General features: G+C 37.7%; 1 protein-coding gene across 1 annotated transcript in view; it reads left to right on the top strand.

The window, feature by feature from the left end:
- The window catches only part of OTOGL (otogelin like), a 220,029-nt gene that overhangs the window by 59,294 nt on the left and 146,802 nt on the right, over positions 1-13,933 (top strand). The window contains exons 18-23 of the mRNA XM_044679180.1: positions 1,872-1,996; positions 3,298-3,507; positions 7,040-7,205; positions 8,513-8,587; positions 9,677-9,729; positions 11,710-11,872. Of these exons, the coding sequence (XP_044535115.1) occupies positions 1,872-1,996; positions 3,298-3,507; positions 7,040-7,205; positions 8,513-8,587; positions 9,677-9,729; positions 11,710-11,872 (792 nt within the window). The remainder of the gene's footprint in view (positions 1-1,871; positions 1,997-3,297; positions 3,508-7,039; positions 7,206-8,512; positions 8,588-9,676; positions 9,730-11,709; positions 11,873-13,933) is intronic.

The following is a 13,933-nucleotide window of genomic DNA, read 5'->3' as shown; positions in this document are numbered from 1 at the left end:
CAGTCAACAATGGATGGGGTAGTATTTCTCCTTCAAAAAGAAAAAAATGATATAATGAATCTTGTCTCTTAAACTTTTCATTTAGTGCTAAAAGCATTTAAATGAAAAGTGATCGGCATGATTCAAGGGGATTGGTCCCACCCACCCTGGCCCTACTCCTCTTCCACACTAGGTCTGTCCTCTGAGCTGTAGGAATGTTGAAAGATAAGAAGACTAGAAAGGGAGGAGAAAGAGAGAAGTGATGTCAAAAAGAATGGGAAAGTGAGGCAGCATATTGTAGTGTTCCTAGAGGTGTGCTTGAGATAGTTCATGAGAACTGATCCTTACATGTTCTTTTTTTTCCTTTTCTTTAAAACACTTACCTTCTTTCTTAGAATCACTACTAAGAAGTGGTTCCAAGGCAGAAGAGTCATAAGGGACTAACAATTGGGGTTAAGTGACTTGCCCAGGGTCATACAGCAAGAAAGTGTCTATAACTATATGTGAACCCAGGACTTCCTGTCTCCAGGTCTGAGTCTCAATCCACTGAGCCACTTAGCCTCTCTTAATAAATCCTTAAATTTTCATTGTGAACATTTATATTGGCAAATGACATAAATCAGAGTCTCATTTATTGTTTTGTTGATTGTGTAGGCAGGCTTAATTAAGTGATGGCAAAAATGTTAATAATGCAGATTAAATTTAAAAATTTGCATTGTGAATTTTTTTTCCTCTGGGAACTGGTTGTTAAAAGTTTATCAGCACATGACTGCCAATCAGAAATGGGACAGGGAATTTAAAATGTTAGAATATGTAATAATAATTAATATATATATATATATCAGCTATTAAGTGACAGACATCTTGCTAATCACTTAACAAATATTTTCTCAGTTAATCCTCTTAAAAAACCTGGGAGATAGGGCGATTATTATCCTCATTTTACAGATAAGGAAATTGAGGTAAACTTCTAGAAGTTAAGTGACTTGCTCAGGATCACTTAGCTGGTTAGTGCCTGAGGCTAGATTTGAACTTGAGTCTTCCTGACTCATTGGGCCATCTAACTGCCTGAAATTGTGGTTCCCTTGTCCTTCCCTCTGCTTTAATACACTGCAATGAGAAGTAGTATCTGTATATCCCTAGTTGAATTGTACCAGGGCTAAAATGTTTGATTACTTGGGACTGACCTGAACTGATGAATGAGCTGAGATAAATCTGACAGTCAAGTATTTGCATTGCTAACTCCAGTCAGTGCTTTACAATCACATAAAGAGCTTGGTGCCTTGGTTCATAGGTGAAAAAGAGTTGGTAATATTGGTCAGCCATTTAATTAAAATTGTAAATTAAGAAGGGCAGGGAGGAAGCATAGTGAATAGAGAGCCTGGAGTTGTAGGACCAAGATTCAAATTTAGCCTCAGATTCTTCCTAGCTATGTCACCCTGGGCAAGTCACTTCAGCCCATTGCCTAGCCTTTGTTGCTCTTCTAACTTAGAATTGATGCTAAGAAGGTAAGGATTAAAAAAAAATAATAAGTAATATAACAGTTACCATATTGAATGAAAGAGGTAGAAAAAGGGCAAAAGAGAGGTGTTGATATTGGATTAGAAAGGATGCAATATTTTTCATTTTGTGGATGGCCGTGGACCTCAGAAGAGGCACATGTCTTCTAATTTCTTGGTTTGGTTGAAATATCCAGGTACCTTCTAGAAAGAGCAAAGATTTTCATTACAATTCGTTTGTGGAAAACCTAAACCTAAAAACCTAAATGGACCAAAGTTCCCTTCTTCCTTTGTGCAGAAATGAGGCAAACAAAAAAGAAGGGCATCCAAACAAGAAGAAGCAAATAGGAGAGACCTTGCCTTTCCTATCCTTTTATTTTCTTTGCTTTTTAGGTCCCCAGGAGGCATGATTGAAGGGACCCCACAGCTCCATGGAAATGCATGGAAAGTTTCCTCTGCTTGTTTTGCACCTGTCAGAGTTCCTCTGTTAGACCCATGTACCATCAACCAAGAAAACAGTAAGTTTTCAGTTGGAGATAAAACCTTTGGGGATTCTTCTGGGCATTAGCTGGTCGTTGAGGCTGGGCATTAGTTGGGCAGGGTATTTCAATTGAGTTTTTCTATAGACACACTCAAAACAATTGCTTCTACATATACTGGCTTGCTGTGTTGCATTATTATTATACGAAGAATAGAAAAATAATCTTAATGTTCCTTTCTTTAAAATATGCCCCTTGAAAAAACCAGAGGGGAAAAATAGCTGTTTTTCATTTACTTTCTCCTCATAAGTTTTCCTATTTTGTGTGTTCAGGAGTGTATTATTCATCCCCAACCCTCCCAGACTGCTCTGATATAATCTCTTACATTCACAGTTGGAATATGTCAGTCCTAGGAGGCCTGCCATATTCCAACTGTGGTTCCATTGTATTTCAGCCAAATGTACAAATACCTGGCTATGTCTCCTTCTTGCCATCAGATAATAGGTCCAGACTCTGCGTATAAATAATGGAAAAATAAGCCGGTCAGCAAGGACTCTGCGACCTCAGCAAACAGTGAGATATCTAGGATGTAGCAAACTGGGGTTGTTGTATCTCAGTGCTCTAATTTGGAACGTCTGAGCGATCCACGTGCCAAGAATGTCTGGCTATCTTTCCCTTTTAAAGGAAAGGTAGAAGATGTAAATAAACATTGCTCATTTGGCTTTAAATGGGATTTTTAGACTGGTCATAGAGTCATTTGGCATTAAATATATATTGCATATGTATATATATAAATGTATATATACACACACATTTATATATACTCTCATGTTAGGCATATATTATTTATTCATTCATTTGTGGAGCATAAATATGTTCATGTGGTTTGCTTGTAATATGCTGATAACATACACGTCAAGAGTAAAACCAATAGATTTTGCTATGGATTTTGTAGTGTAGGTTTTATGGGTGCTTCTATTGAGCTCTAGATCTTTCCTATGGACCTACCAGATAGTGTAGAGCAGTGGTTCCCAAACTTTTTTGGCCTACCACCCCCTTTCCAGAAAAAATATTACTTAGCCCCCTGGAAATTAATTTTTAAAAATTTTAATAGCTATTAATAGGAAAGATAAATGCTCCTATGGCCATCACTGCTCCCCTGGATCGCTACAGCACCCACCAGAGGGCGGTGGTACCCACTTTGGGAATCACTGGTCTAATGGAAAGAATGCCAGGCTCCTACAATGGAAAGGACATCAACATCCTCATTTTTGTTGTTGTTAAGAGAACGAGAGTGTTTTTACAGCAAGAATCATGAAAAGGGATTCATTCTTTCCTAGTTGGATTTGCCGCACACTGTGACATCATCCACCAAGAACTCTTTGCTCCATGCCATGATGTTATCAGTCCAGGATTATACTATCAGCTCTGCAGATTTGACGCATGCAAGTGTGGAAGCCCCTGCTTATGCAATGCCCTTGGACATTACGCCTACATCTGTGGCAAGCATGGCATTTTCATTGACTTCAGGGCTCAAGTCTCATTCTGTGGTGAGTATGGTGATCTGTCACCTATCCTGGGAATTTTATTCCAGACTCCCACAGATGAAAATCTGCAAAGTAGTGGTGCTATATTTATTTTTATTATTCATAGATATTTTAATGCTTTATAAACCCTTTCTACTCTCCTATAAACCTTTTCCACACTCTTATAAACACTTCATATGCTCTTAAACATTTTCTGAACATATGGTACAGTGCTGGAGAACAAACAGATTGATTCTACAGTCACTTAGCCCATCGGAGCCCAGGACACCGAACACAGCGCTGGGGTTGGTTGCCTTTCATTCCATCAGCCAATAGTGTGCCGTGTACAATCTCACGGTGGCAAACTTGTGCAAGCAATAGTGGCACACTGCATTTCCATTGTGTATAACACGTTATTTTTCTGCAAAATCCCACGTCAGTGAAAACTTGGTGATATAGAATTAGATATATATATTTTTTAAAACCTGCAATACAATGAAACCATGATAAATGAACCACGATATAGTGAGGGACGACTATATTCCTTTTCTGGAAATTGGAAAGGATGTCAGAGAAAGGCAACAAATTTTGGACAGTTTTTGTTTTAAGGAAAGGAATGGTGTAATTAATTGTCAGTTCCTTTTTTTTTGTAATGGAATTTTTAAAAAAAGAAGATAATTTAAACATCTTGTCTCTATGATTTTCCGGCAGCAAAAATTCCCTATACTAAACTTGGCATAGCAGTATCATATATGACAGATGACTTATAATTATTTCACAAATCAAATTTTTATGTGGAAATTTTGTTAAATCTTCTCAAATGAATTGTAACAAGATCTCAGTGAAACAAAGTAAAATCAGGGAGGTGGGGCTTCTAGTAGATGGGGACTCGAGATAATTCTCATTCTCCAACCACATTTCTTAAACTAACCAAATGAGCATGACAGTGCAGATGGAGGAGACCTGAGGAACACACTCAGAACATTTGAAAATTAGAAAGAATCTCAGTAGCCATTTAGTCAAACTCACACATGAATGAAATCCTGGCTATAACTTTTTCTGGCAAGTGGACTTTCATTCCCTGCTCAAAGTCTTCCAAGAAGGGGGAAGTCATCATCTCTCACTTTTGGATAGCTTTTAATTGTTGGGAAATTTTTTCTGACATCAAATTTAAATTTGCTGCTGTAACTTCTGAACCCTTTGCTTCTGGTTTTTTGAGATCAAACAGAACAAGTTCAATTCCCTTTCCACCTAGTAACCTTTCAAATACTTGAACACTGCTATAAAAGCACTCCTGAATCTTCTATTCTTCTGACAAAATATTAAATGATTCATTCAGTCTACCACATATGAGTGGCATTGACTTAAAGCCATTCATTATTGTGTTTGCCTTCCTCTGGCTGCTTTCAAGTTCATCAATGTCTTTCTTAAACTTATTAAAATGCCCAAAATGGAATATGTTGGTAATGATGAGGTTTGAGAAGGGCAGAATACAGGGGAACTATCATCCTCATTCTTGGAAGTCACACCTCTTAATATAGTCCAAGACTGCATTAGTTTTTTTGGTCTGCCATTCATGGGTTTGGAGTTCAACAAAACCATTAAATCTTTTTTCTGAAAAGTTCTAACTATTTTCCCTTCCAGATCTTGAAGTTGTTAAGTTCAATTTTTGTGCCCATGTGTAATTCTTAACATGTATCCCTATTTAATTTCATTACATTCAATTCTAAGCAATTATTCTGGCCTGTGAAGATATTTTTAGATCCTGATTTTGTCATCCAATGTATTAGCTCTCTCTCCCAGTTTGGGGTCTTCTGCAAATTTGATGAGCATGTTATCTATGCTTTCATCTAAGTCATTGATAAAAATATTAAATATCAGAGTGCCAATGTCAGATCCCTGAGGAACTCAATTTAAGACTGACTGCTAAGTTGATATTGAACCATTAACAATTATTCTTGGAGTTTGAACATCCAATTGGAATAGAATTCATATAATTGTATTCCCGTCTAGTACAAATTTCTTTCCGTTCCATAAGATTAGTGAGAAAATATATCAAAAACTTGCTAAAATCTAGCTAAATCATACTTTTAGTTGTCTTCTCATTTACCAATTTAGTCCTCCTGTCAAAAAAAGAAAGACATTTCGTCTAGCATAACATTTTTTGATGAAGCCATCCAAGTTCTATGTACTTACTGACTCTATCCCTTTTGATAAGTTCAATAACTTTTTTCTTTAATATTCCATTCTTGAATTCTCTCAGAAATTTCCGTCAGAATCATTGATCTACAGTTTCACAACTTTGTTCTTTTCCCCATTTATTGAAAATTAAACATATTTTCTTTCCCAATTGTATGGTATTTCCCCCTCTTTCAGATTTTGCTGAGAGTTGCACTCAATGTAATACATTGCACATTTTTCCCTAATTTCCACCCTGGTTGATATTTCAAGTGTCATTCTTAGGTTTATTTGTTTTTTTTCACTACTTTTGTATGTTCACACCACAACTCAAAGCAACTGGATAAAACTTGACAACCCCACTTAATTTCCTTTCTTTCACTTGAAGAACTCTAGTTTTATTTCATCCTTAATCTTTCTTAATCTCTTTTTTTCTTGCAATATTCTCTTGACAGGTCCCAGAAATGGCATCTGGCCTTAGAAATTTTCCTTCTTCAAATTTATTCCTATTTCTCCTGAAATTCTCCTTTTAAAATTCAACTTCTGGCCTTTTTAACCAGTCCTGAACATGTACAAAATTTCCTTTTTATTCAGTTCAAATACTTATTTCTTTTCATGTTCTTTCTCCTCTAGGAAAAGATTAACCGAAAGAAGGGTGCTGGCTTCTCTAAGTACCATAAAAAACATAACTCTTTTACAATCCTTCCTCTGAAGCAGGGTTGAATGAATGACCACCCTGGTGGGCATAGAACATCTTTTCAAGTGACTAGGAAAAAGTTAGTGACTAGTTATGCCAACTGGTGTCTAAAGAATCAGAAAGAGAATGATGGAGAAACTAACATTTTTGGAACTTCACCGAGAGAAATTTTAATCAGTGGGTAGAGATCAAAGGAGTGGAGGTGATTTTAGCTGAAAACTACAAATCTAACAATAACAAGTTTAGAGATTACAATAAATGGACAATACCCATTTATTTATCTCCATGGATAACAGAAACAAGCAGACCAAGACAGAGACAAGAAAATTATTTAGTTATGAAGAATTTGAACAAATAAGTAAACTGTAAGATAGGCTTCTAGAGAAGGCTGCAGAATCTCCATCTCTGGAAATGTTTTAAAAAACAAATCCTAACATCTGCCCCAAATGGCTTCATTATATTCTTATAGCTAGAAAGGAGGCAGAACATTAGACTCCATAAATGTTTTAATTCCTTCCACCTCTAGAATTGGAGATTTTTGTATATATTCATGTACAAATGTACATATTGAAGCTGATTGTTTCTAACTCCATGTTTTATGTCAAAAGCTGTACAAAGCACTAAAAGAACGCTTCCAGGCTCTGTGGAAATAGCTTATGAATGATGATGCTTTCTCCTCAGCCGTGGTATGCCAGAAAGGCATGTTGTACCATCCCTGTTCATCTTTCTGCCATCACTCCTGTGCTTCACTTTCCTCCATGGAGAGCTGTGATGATGATTGTGTTGAAGGCTGTAATTGTCCAGAAGGAAAATATTTTGATGAAGTAATTAGCTTTTGTGTGCCCATGTAAGTCATAGAAATATTTTAAAGTATCCTCATAATCTCTTTCCATATCTCTCAGAAAGAAAATGGTTCCACATGCTTTGAGGGTTAGTTTTGTTTATCCTCCTCACTTTGGGGTAGGATTTACTTTTACAAATTTTTTTTGGTGGGTTAAAATTATAAGCAAGAAGTCAGATGCTTCTTCCTAAGGACTGCTTTTAGCTGCCCTGCAAAGTAGAGGATGACAGCGAGTTATTGTTTTTCATTGACAAATGGTTAAATGTAATGGGATTTTTATTTCTGTCACTTAACATCTCTCCTCAAAGGTTTTATCAGGATAATATCAGAAGCGCACATCTCTATAGTGCTTGCTCTTTGGAGCTATCTATGATAAGAAAAGGTTATGTCTCTAAGAAATTTATTATGATAAACTTTTTTATTGGGGAGGGGATGGTTCTGGACTTGTGATTTGATTGGTAGAGGCGATTCCTTCCCATTGAATAAAATTCACATATCAACTAAGATTAGCAATTGTTCCACGATTCATAGTTTTAGAGAGTCATTTGAGGCATTGATCATTTAACTCATACAGGGTCTCAAACACAAAGCTAGGGGAGGGGCTCTCAAATCTAGATCTTTTTTTACTTCATGGCCATATTTCTATCTACAAAGTCAATGCCTCTCAGACATACTTTTTTGGGTGTAATACATGAACAACACTAAAAAGAGTTCATCAGGAATTGTATCCTAGCTCTTTCTATAGGCTTCCCTTTTCCCTTTGGGTGAAAATATCTTTGCTAACCAGACTACATCTGTGCTTTAAGGTCTACCAAGTGTTTTCCTTATGGTAATCATGGATCAAGATAGTTTAAGGTTGTTTTCCCAATTTACCAACTCAGAGAGGGTTAAGTGACTTGTTCCTTCCAGATTTCATTCTCTAGCAGTCTAGATAGTTGGTACTGATTTTGTAATCTAGGACTTCAGTTATGTTTTAGTCTTACACAGAGGCAGAAAAGGCTAAGGAGTATCCTACTCAGGTGTTGTTTTTTGTAAAAAAATTTCTCCTGGGAATGTGGCTCTTTCTATTCAGTCTGTGGCCTAAATGGAAGAAGCATTTGAGTTTGATCTTGAACAAAACATTCAGGGTTGCGTTCAAATAGGACTCCTTCCATAGACTCTCTTTGCTTCTTGGTTAATAGGATCTTGCCACAGTGCCCACCTTAAACTGTGAAGAAAAAATGACTTGTTGCTATTATATATAATATTAAGGTCCTATTTATTATCTCCCATTTATTTTTGAGTTACTAATTTTAAAACATTGATTTTTATAGATTTAGCTGCCACTGTGAATATAGGGGCAGTCAGTATCAACCCGGAGAGCTGGTAGCCACACCAACTGGATTATGGTATGTTTCTCACATGGGTCTTATGCTTAGTCTGTTGTTCATACTCAGTCTACACATTTTGGTAATGTTACAATTTCAAAAATTAATCTGACTCATAAAATAATATATGGTGCATTGCAGATAGTCTTTGCTCTTTTGCATTTGTTTGCAATATTTCTATGCCCTATTGCATGGTCAATCTTTGTGAATGTGCCATGTGCTGCTGAAAAGAAGGTGTATTCCTTTTTGTCCCTATTTATTTTTCTCCCTATATCTATTAACTCTAATTTATCTAGGATTTCATTCATTTCTCTTATCTCTTTCTTATTTATTTTTGGGTTTGGCAAGAAATGCACGGGCTTTGTATGGGGATTTATGCAATAGTAAGACTTGTAGTGAGTAGGTTAAACTTACTATTTTGTGAAACTGAATTTTTTTTAAATGATGTCACATCCTAATCAAGCGACCCCCAATGTCATTACCACGTAGGAGACAAACTTCTCATAATGAGCATCTTGGAAGTTAAGCATCGTGGTGTTCTCTCCCTCTCTTCTTTCTCTCTCTTTCTTTCTGCCTCTCTGTCTGTCTGTCTTTCTCTCTTCCCCTCCCCACTTCTGTCTCTGTCTGTTTGTCTCTCTCTTCCCCTTACCCCCCTTCTGTCTCTGTCTGTCTTTCTGTATCTCTGTCTCTGTCTGTCTTTCTCTTTCTCTGTCTCTCTGTCTCTCTGCCTCTCTGTCTGTCTGTCTTTCTCTCTCTCTTCCCCTTCCCATTTCTGTCTCTGTCTGTCTCTCTCTGTCTCTGTCTCAGTCTCATATCCTATTGATAATCCTTGCCAGGACTTGTGCTCTAATGGCAAAGGCTTTGAGAGTCTAGGGTCACCTCTGAGCTAAAAAGAGGCATCAGAATAGGTCAGCCCCTATAATTTACTCCTGTGATTCCTACCCTTATTAACTGCTAAGAACTGAAGCAAAGGAATTTCGTCTTCATACCTGTGGACATCTAGTACTAGAACATCGTGGAGTTTTTCAGAGTTTTTGAAAGTTTTTTTCTTTTTTTAAACGGCCGACCTGTGTTATGATTTTTGTAACAATTACTCCTTTGCTTCTATAGTCAGTGTTTAAATGGGACCGTGAGATGTGCTGAACCTTCTCCGGCTGTTGCTGGTGAGTCCTAGAAATAGTCTTTCCTCTGGCTAGACTGCCATTTTACTGTGTGGTTTAAGCAAGGCAATGGTAACCCTGATGTGGCTCATATATTCAATTTCAACAAATACTGATTACATACGCACTATGCTTAAGAGAAGGGAAGGGGCAGGGACCAGGTTTTCTAGGCTGGCTGTCTTACCTGAGCAAAGTCTTAAATTTTCTGTGCTTCCAAACCTATAAATTACAGAACACTTATGAATTGGCAGCATTTGAGTTTCTTCCCTGGTACTTTTTTTCTCTCCATCTGTGCTTTGGGAACTTCCATGGAATGGGGTAGAGGAGGAAGGAGGAGAGAGAACAATAATTAATTACCCTTACAAGGTGACACAGCCATTTTTCCACTTATTATGGCACAGGGACAAAGTGCTTCCACTTGGATTGCTGGTCAAGAAAAGTGTCAGTGATAAAATGCTTTGTGGGTCATCCCCTCCCCAACCCTCCCAATCTCCCACAAAGGATTGATGGCCTCATTTGCAAGCCGAGTTCACATCTGGCTAATAGTTAAGTAGCTTTGATTTAGAGCAGTGATTCCCAAGGTGGGTGCCACCGCCCCCTGGTGGGTGTTGCAGCGATCCAGGGAAGCGGTGATGGCCACAGTTGCATTTGTCTTTCCTATTAATTGCTATTAAAATTAGTAAAAATTAATTTCCAGGGGGCTCAGTAATATTTTTTCTGGAAAGGGGGCGGTAGGCCAAAAAAGTTCAGGAACCACTGATTTAGAGTCAATCAACAGCATTTTCAAAATACCTGCCTTGTGCCGAGCACAGTGGTAATTTCTGGAGATACAAAACAAGAAATGAAAGAGTCCTTACCCTCAAGGAGCTTATCTTCTATTGGAAGTAGGCATCTACTTAAAGTATTTACAAGATTTACACGAAATAAATACAAGGTGCTATTGGAGCATGAGACGGGGAGGCAACCTGGGGAGTTAGGATGTGTAGGGTTTCATTTATGAGTTGTTTGTTGTTCCCTCAGTCATGTCCAACTCTTAGTGACTCCATTTGGGGCTTTCTGGCCAAGACGCTTGGGTGATTTGCCATTTCCTTCTCTAGCATATTTTACAGATGAGAAAACAGAGGCAGAAAGGGTTAAATGATTTGCCTAGAGTCACACAGCTAGTCAGGTCAACTCAGGTCTTCCACTGTCAGACCTGGCTCTCCCAAAAGAACCACATTAATCTGGTACCCATATCCAGGATAATTAGTTTATGTCAGAGCTTCTTGTCCTACAGAAAATTCACCAATTTGTCTGATTGCCACAGGCTACCAGCCTTGTGCTCCACATACCGAAAAGATGCAGAGAAAATGTAATACAGTTAGCATGTAATGCTATTATTGTTGTTATTAGGTGGCAGCTAATAATAAAAAGAATGCTGGATTTAGATCAGGAGGAACTAAACTCATAGCCTGCACCAACATCTGACCCAAGGCGAGTCACTTTACTGCTCTCAGCCTTAGTTTCCTCAACTGTAAAATGGGAGCTAAGAGCACCTACCTTACAGAGTTGTTGTGAAGATAAATGAGTGAGAAGTCATGTCCTTTGCAAACTTTAAAGCATTATAGAAATCCTAGCTATTATTATTGTTAATAAAATTCAGATATGAGATTATAGGATGGTTTTGTGAAATTTTATGAGGACATATATTTTTTTAAACCCTTACTTTCTGATTTAGAATCCATACTAAATATTGATTCCAGGACAGAAGATCAGTAAGGGATAGGCCATTTGGGTAAGTGACTTGCCTAGGGTCACATAACTGTTGGAGGTCAGATTTGAACCCAGGATCTCCTGTCTTCAGGCTTGGTCCTCTATCCACTGTACTACCTAGCTGCCTCTTGGGGACACATTTAAAGCACACATGTATACTTCTGTGTTATTATTTATCTGCAAATTTTGTGAACTTAATAATTTCTAATCTATGTTTTTTTTCCTTTGGAGTTCATACATGCCCAGAAGGAAAACGCTATTTTGACTGCAAATTTCCTGACCCCGAATTACCAGCATCTGGAGTAAACTGTGAGACCACTTGTATAAACCTGGCCATGAACTTCACCTGCTCCCCATCTCCACCCTGTGCAAGTGGCTGTCTTTGCCCCCCAGGGTAAGCTGTTCTTTGGAGAGTTAGAAGATTTAGTGTTTGTCAAAAAGAGAACACAAGTCAAGGTATTTTTTTTCTGAACTATTTTTTAAAGGAAACTTTAGTTGATAAAAACAACACTATCCAAGATTATTTTTGCAATTAATTATTGGAAGCTAAGATACTATTGATTTATTCTTTAATGAGTTGTCAAATGCATATCTGATTTTGTGATGTGTTATGTGGTCTGGAGGATCTTGGACTTGAAGTCAGGAAAATGTGGATTTCAATTCCACTTTAACCCTTTTTCTGCATAAGGACTACTGTGTTTACTTTGCATATTCTTTATAGAAATACAGGCTGATTTCCTTTATTGAATGCAAGCTCCTTAAGGGCATAGATAACTTCATTTTGGTCTTTCTATGCCTAGAACAGTATCTGACATATAGAAGGTGCTTAAGAGATATTGTTTAAAAAAAAAGGCAGAAAGGTAGCTCAATGGATAGAAAACCAAGTCTGGAGGCTGGAAGTCCTGAGTTCAAGTGTGATTGCAGACATTTCCTAGCTGTGTGATCTTGGGCAAGAAACTCCCTTAATTACAGTTACCTTGTCCTTATGGCAATTCTGCCTTGGAACTGATGCTTAGTATTGATTCTAAGACAGAAGGTGAGAGTTCCCCCCCCCCTTTGGGAGTACATTGATTTTAATAGATAACTTGTTTTTTTTAATATTTTTTTAAAATAATTGTTTTTTTTAGAAAAGTTATCATTGTTACATGATTCATGTTCTTATTTTCCCCTTCGACCCCCGACCTCCTCCCCACCACCATAGTTGTTGCGCATTTCCACTGGTTTTAACGTGTGTAATCAATCAAGATCTATTTCCAAATTGTTGATCATTGTATTGGTGTGGTAGTTCCGAGTCTATATCCCCAATCATGTCCGCCTCAACCCAAGTGTTCAAGCATTAGTTTTTCTTATATGTTTCCTCTCCTGCAGTTCTTCCTCTGAATGTGGGTAGCATCTTTTCCATAAATCCCTCAGAATTGTCCTGGGTCATTGCATTTCTGCCAGTACAGAAGTCCATTACATTCTATTTTACCGCAGTGTATCAGTCTCTGTGTACAATGTTCTCCTGGTTCTGCTCCTTTCACTCTGCATCAATTCCAGTTCACCTGGAATTCCTCCAGTTTATTTTTCCTTTGAGCACAATAGTATTCCATCACCAGCATATACCACAGTTTGTTCAGCCATTCCCCAATTGAAGGACATACCCTTGTTTTCCAGTTTTTTGCCACCACCAAAAGCATGGCTATAAATATTTTCATACAAGTCTGTTTATCTATGATCTCTTTGGGGTATAAACCCAACAATAGTATGGCTGGATCAAAGGGCAGGCAATCAGAAGGTGAGAGTTTTTAAAAAAAGATGAATCCAAATCATTTATTTAGTCTTAACAGGTACACATATTCAAAGAAATAACAGAGATAACTGCAGTATAGTTTCTCTGAGCTGTTAGCCCAAAAGTAAGAGGCTTTGTAATTTAGGAGCTACATGAGGGACAATGATATAAGTGACCCATATCTGGTTGTGAAGAAAATCAGAGTGATTTGGGATGGGTTCCAGTTTCTTGACATACGAACTATGTGGATATGGATATGGAGAAAGTGGATTATAAAGGACAACTGGCCATCCATGAGATGGGAAACAGTGACTGGCAGAAATCAAGTCACAGACACAAAGGTTTGAAAGGGATGAAGGAAACAAGGATTGCATTTTAGAAAGCAGAAGGATAATCATAATCCATAGAGCTGCATTTTTCATAACATTTTTTTTCAAACTGTAGCTGTGATTTCATTATTTTGGGGAGCTTCCTATTAAAATTCCCTTCTACCACTGCCCTCCTCTGCAACCTAAATTCTAAAGGGGTTGTCTAGAGTACTGAAAAAGTTAAGTGATTTGTCCAGAATTAGGAAGCCTACTAAGTGCCAGTCATTATTTTTTCTCCTTCCTTCCTTCCTTCCTTCCTTCCTTCCTTCCTTCCTTCCTTCCTTCCTTCCTTCCTTCCTTCCTTCCTTCCTTCCTT

Source organism: Gracilinanus agilis, chromosome 5, assembly GCF_016433145.1.
Source record: "Gracilinanus agilis isolate LMUSP501 chromosome 5, AgileGrace, whole genome shotgun sequence".
Lineage (NCBI taxonomy): Eukaryota > Metazoa > Chordata > Mammalia > Didelphimorphia > Didelphidae > Gracilinanus > Gracilinanus agilis.
The sequence above is the reverse complement of the archived record's forward strand: the minus strand, read 5'-3'. Positions and strand labels throughout refer to the sequence as shown.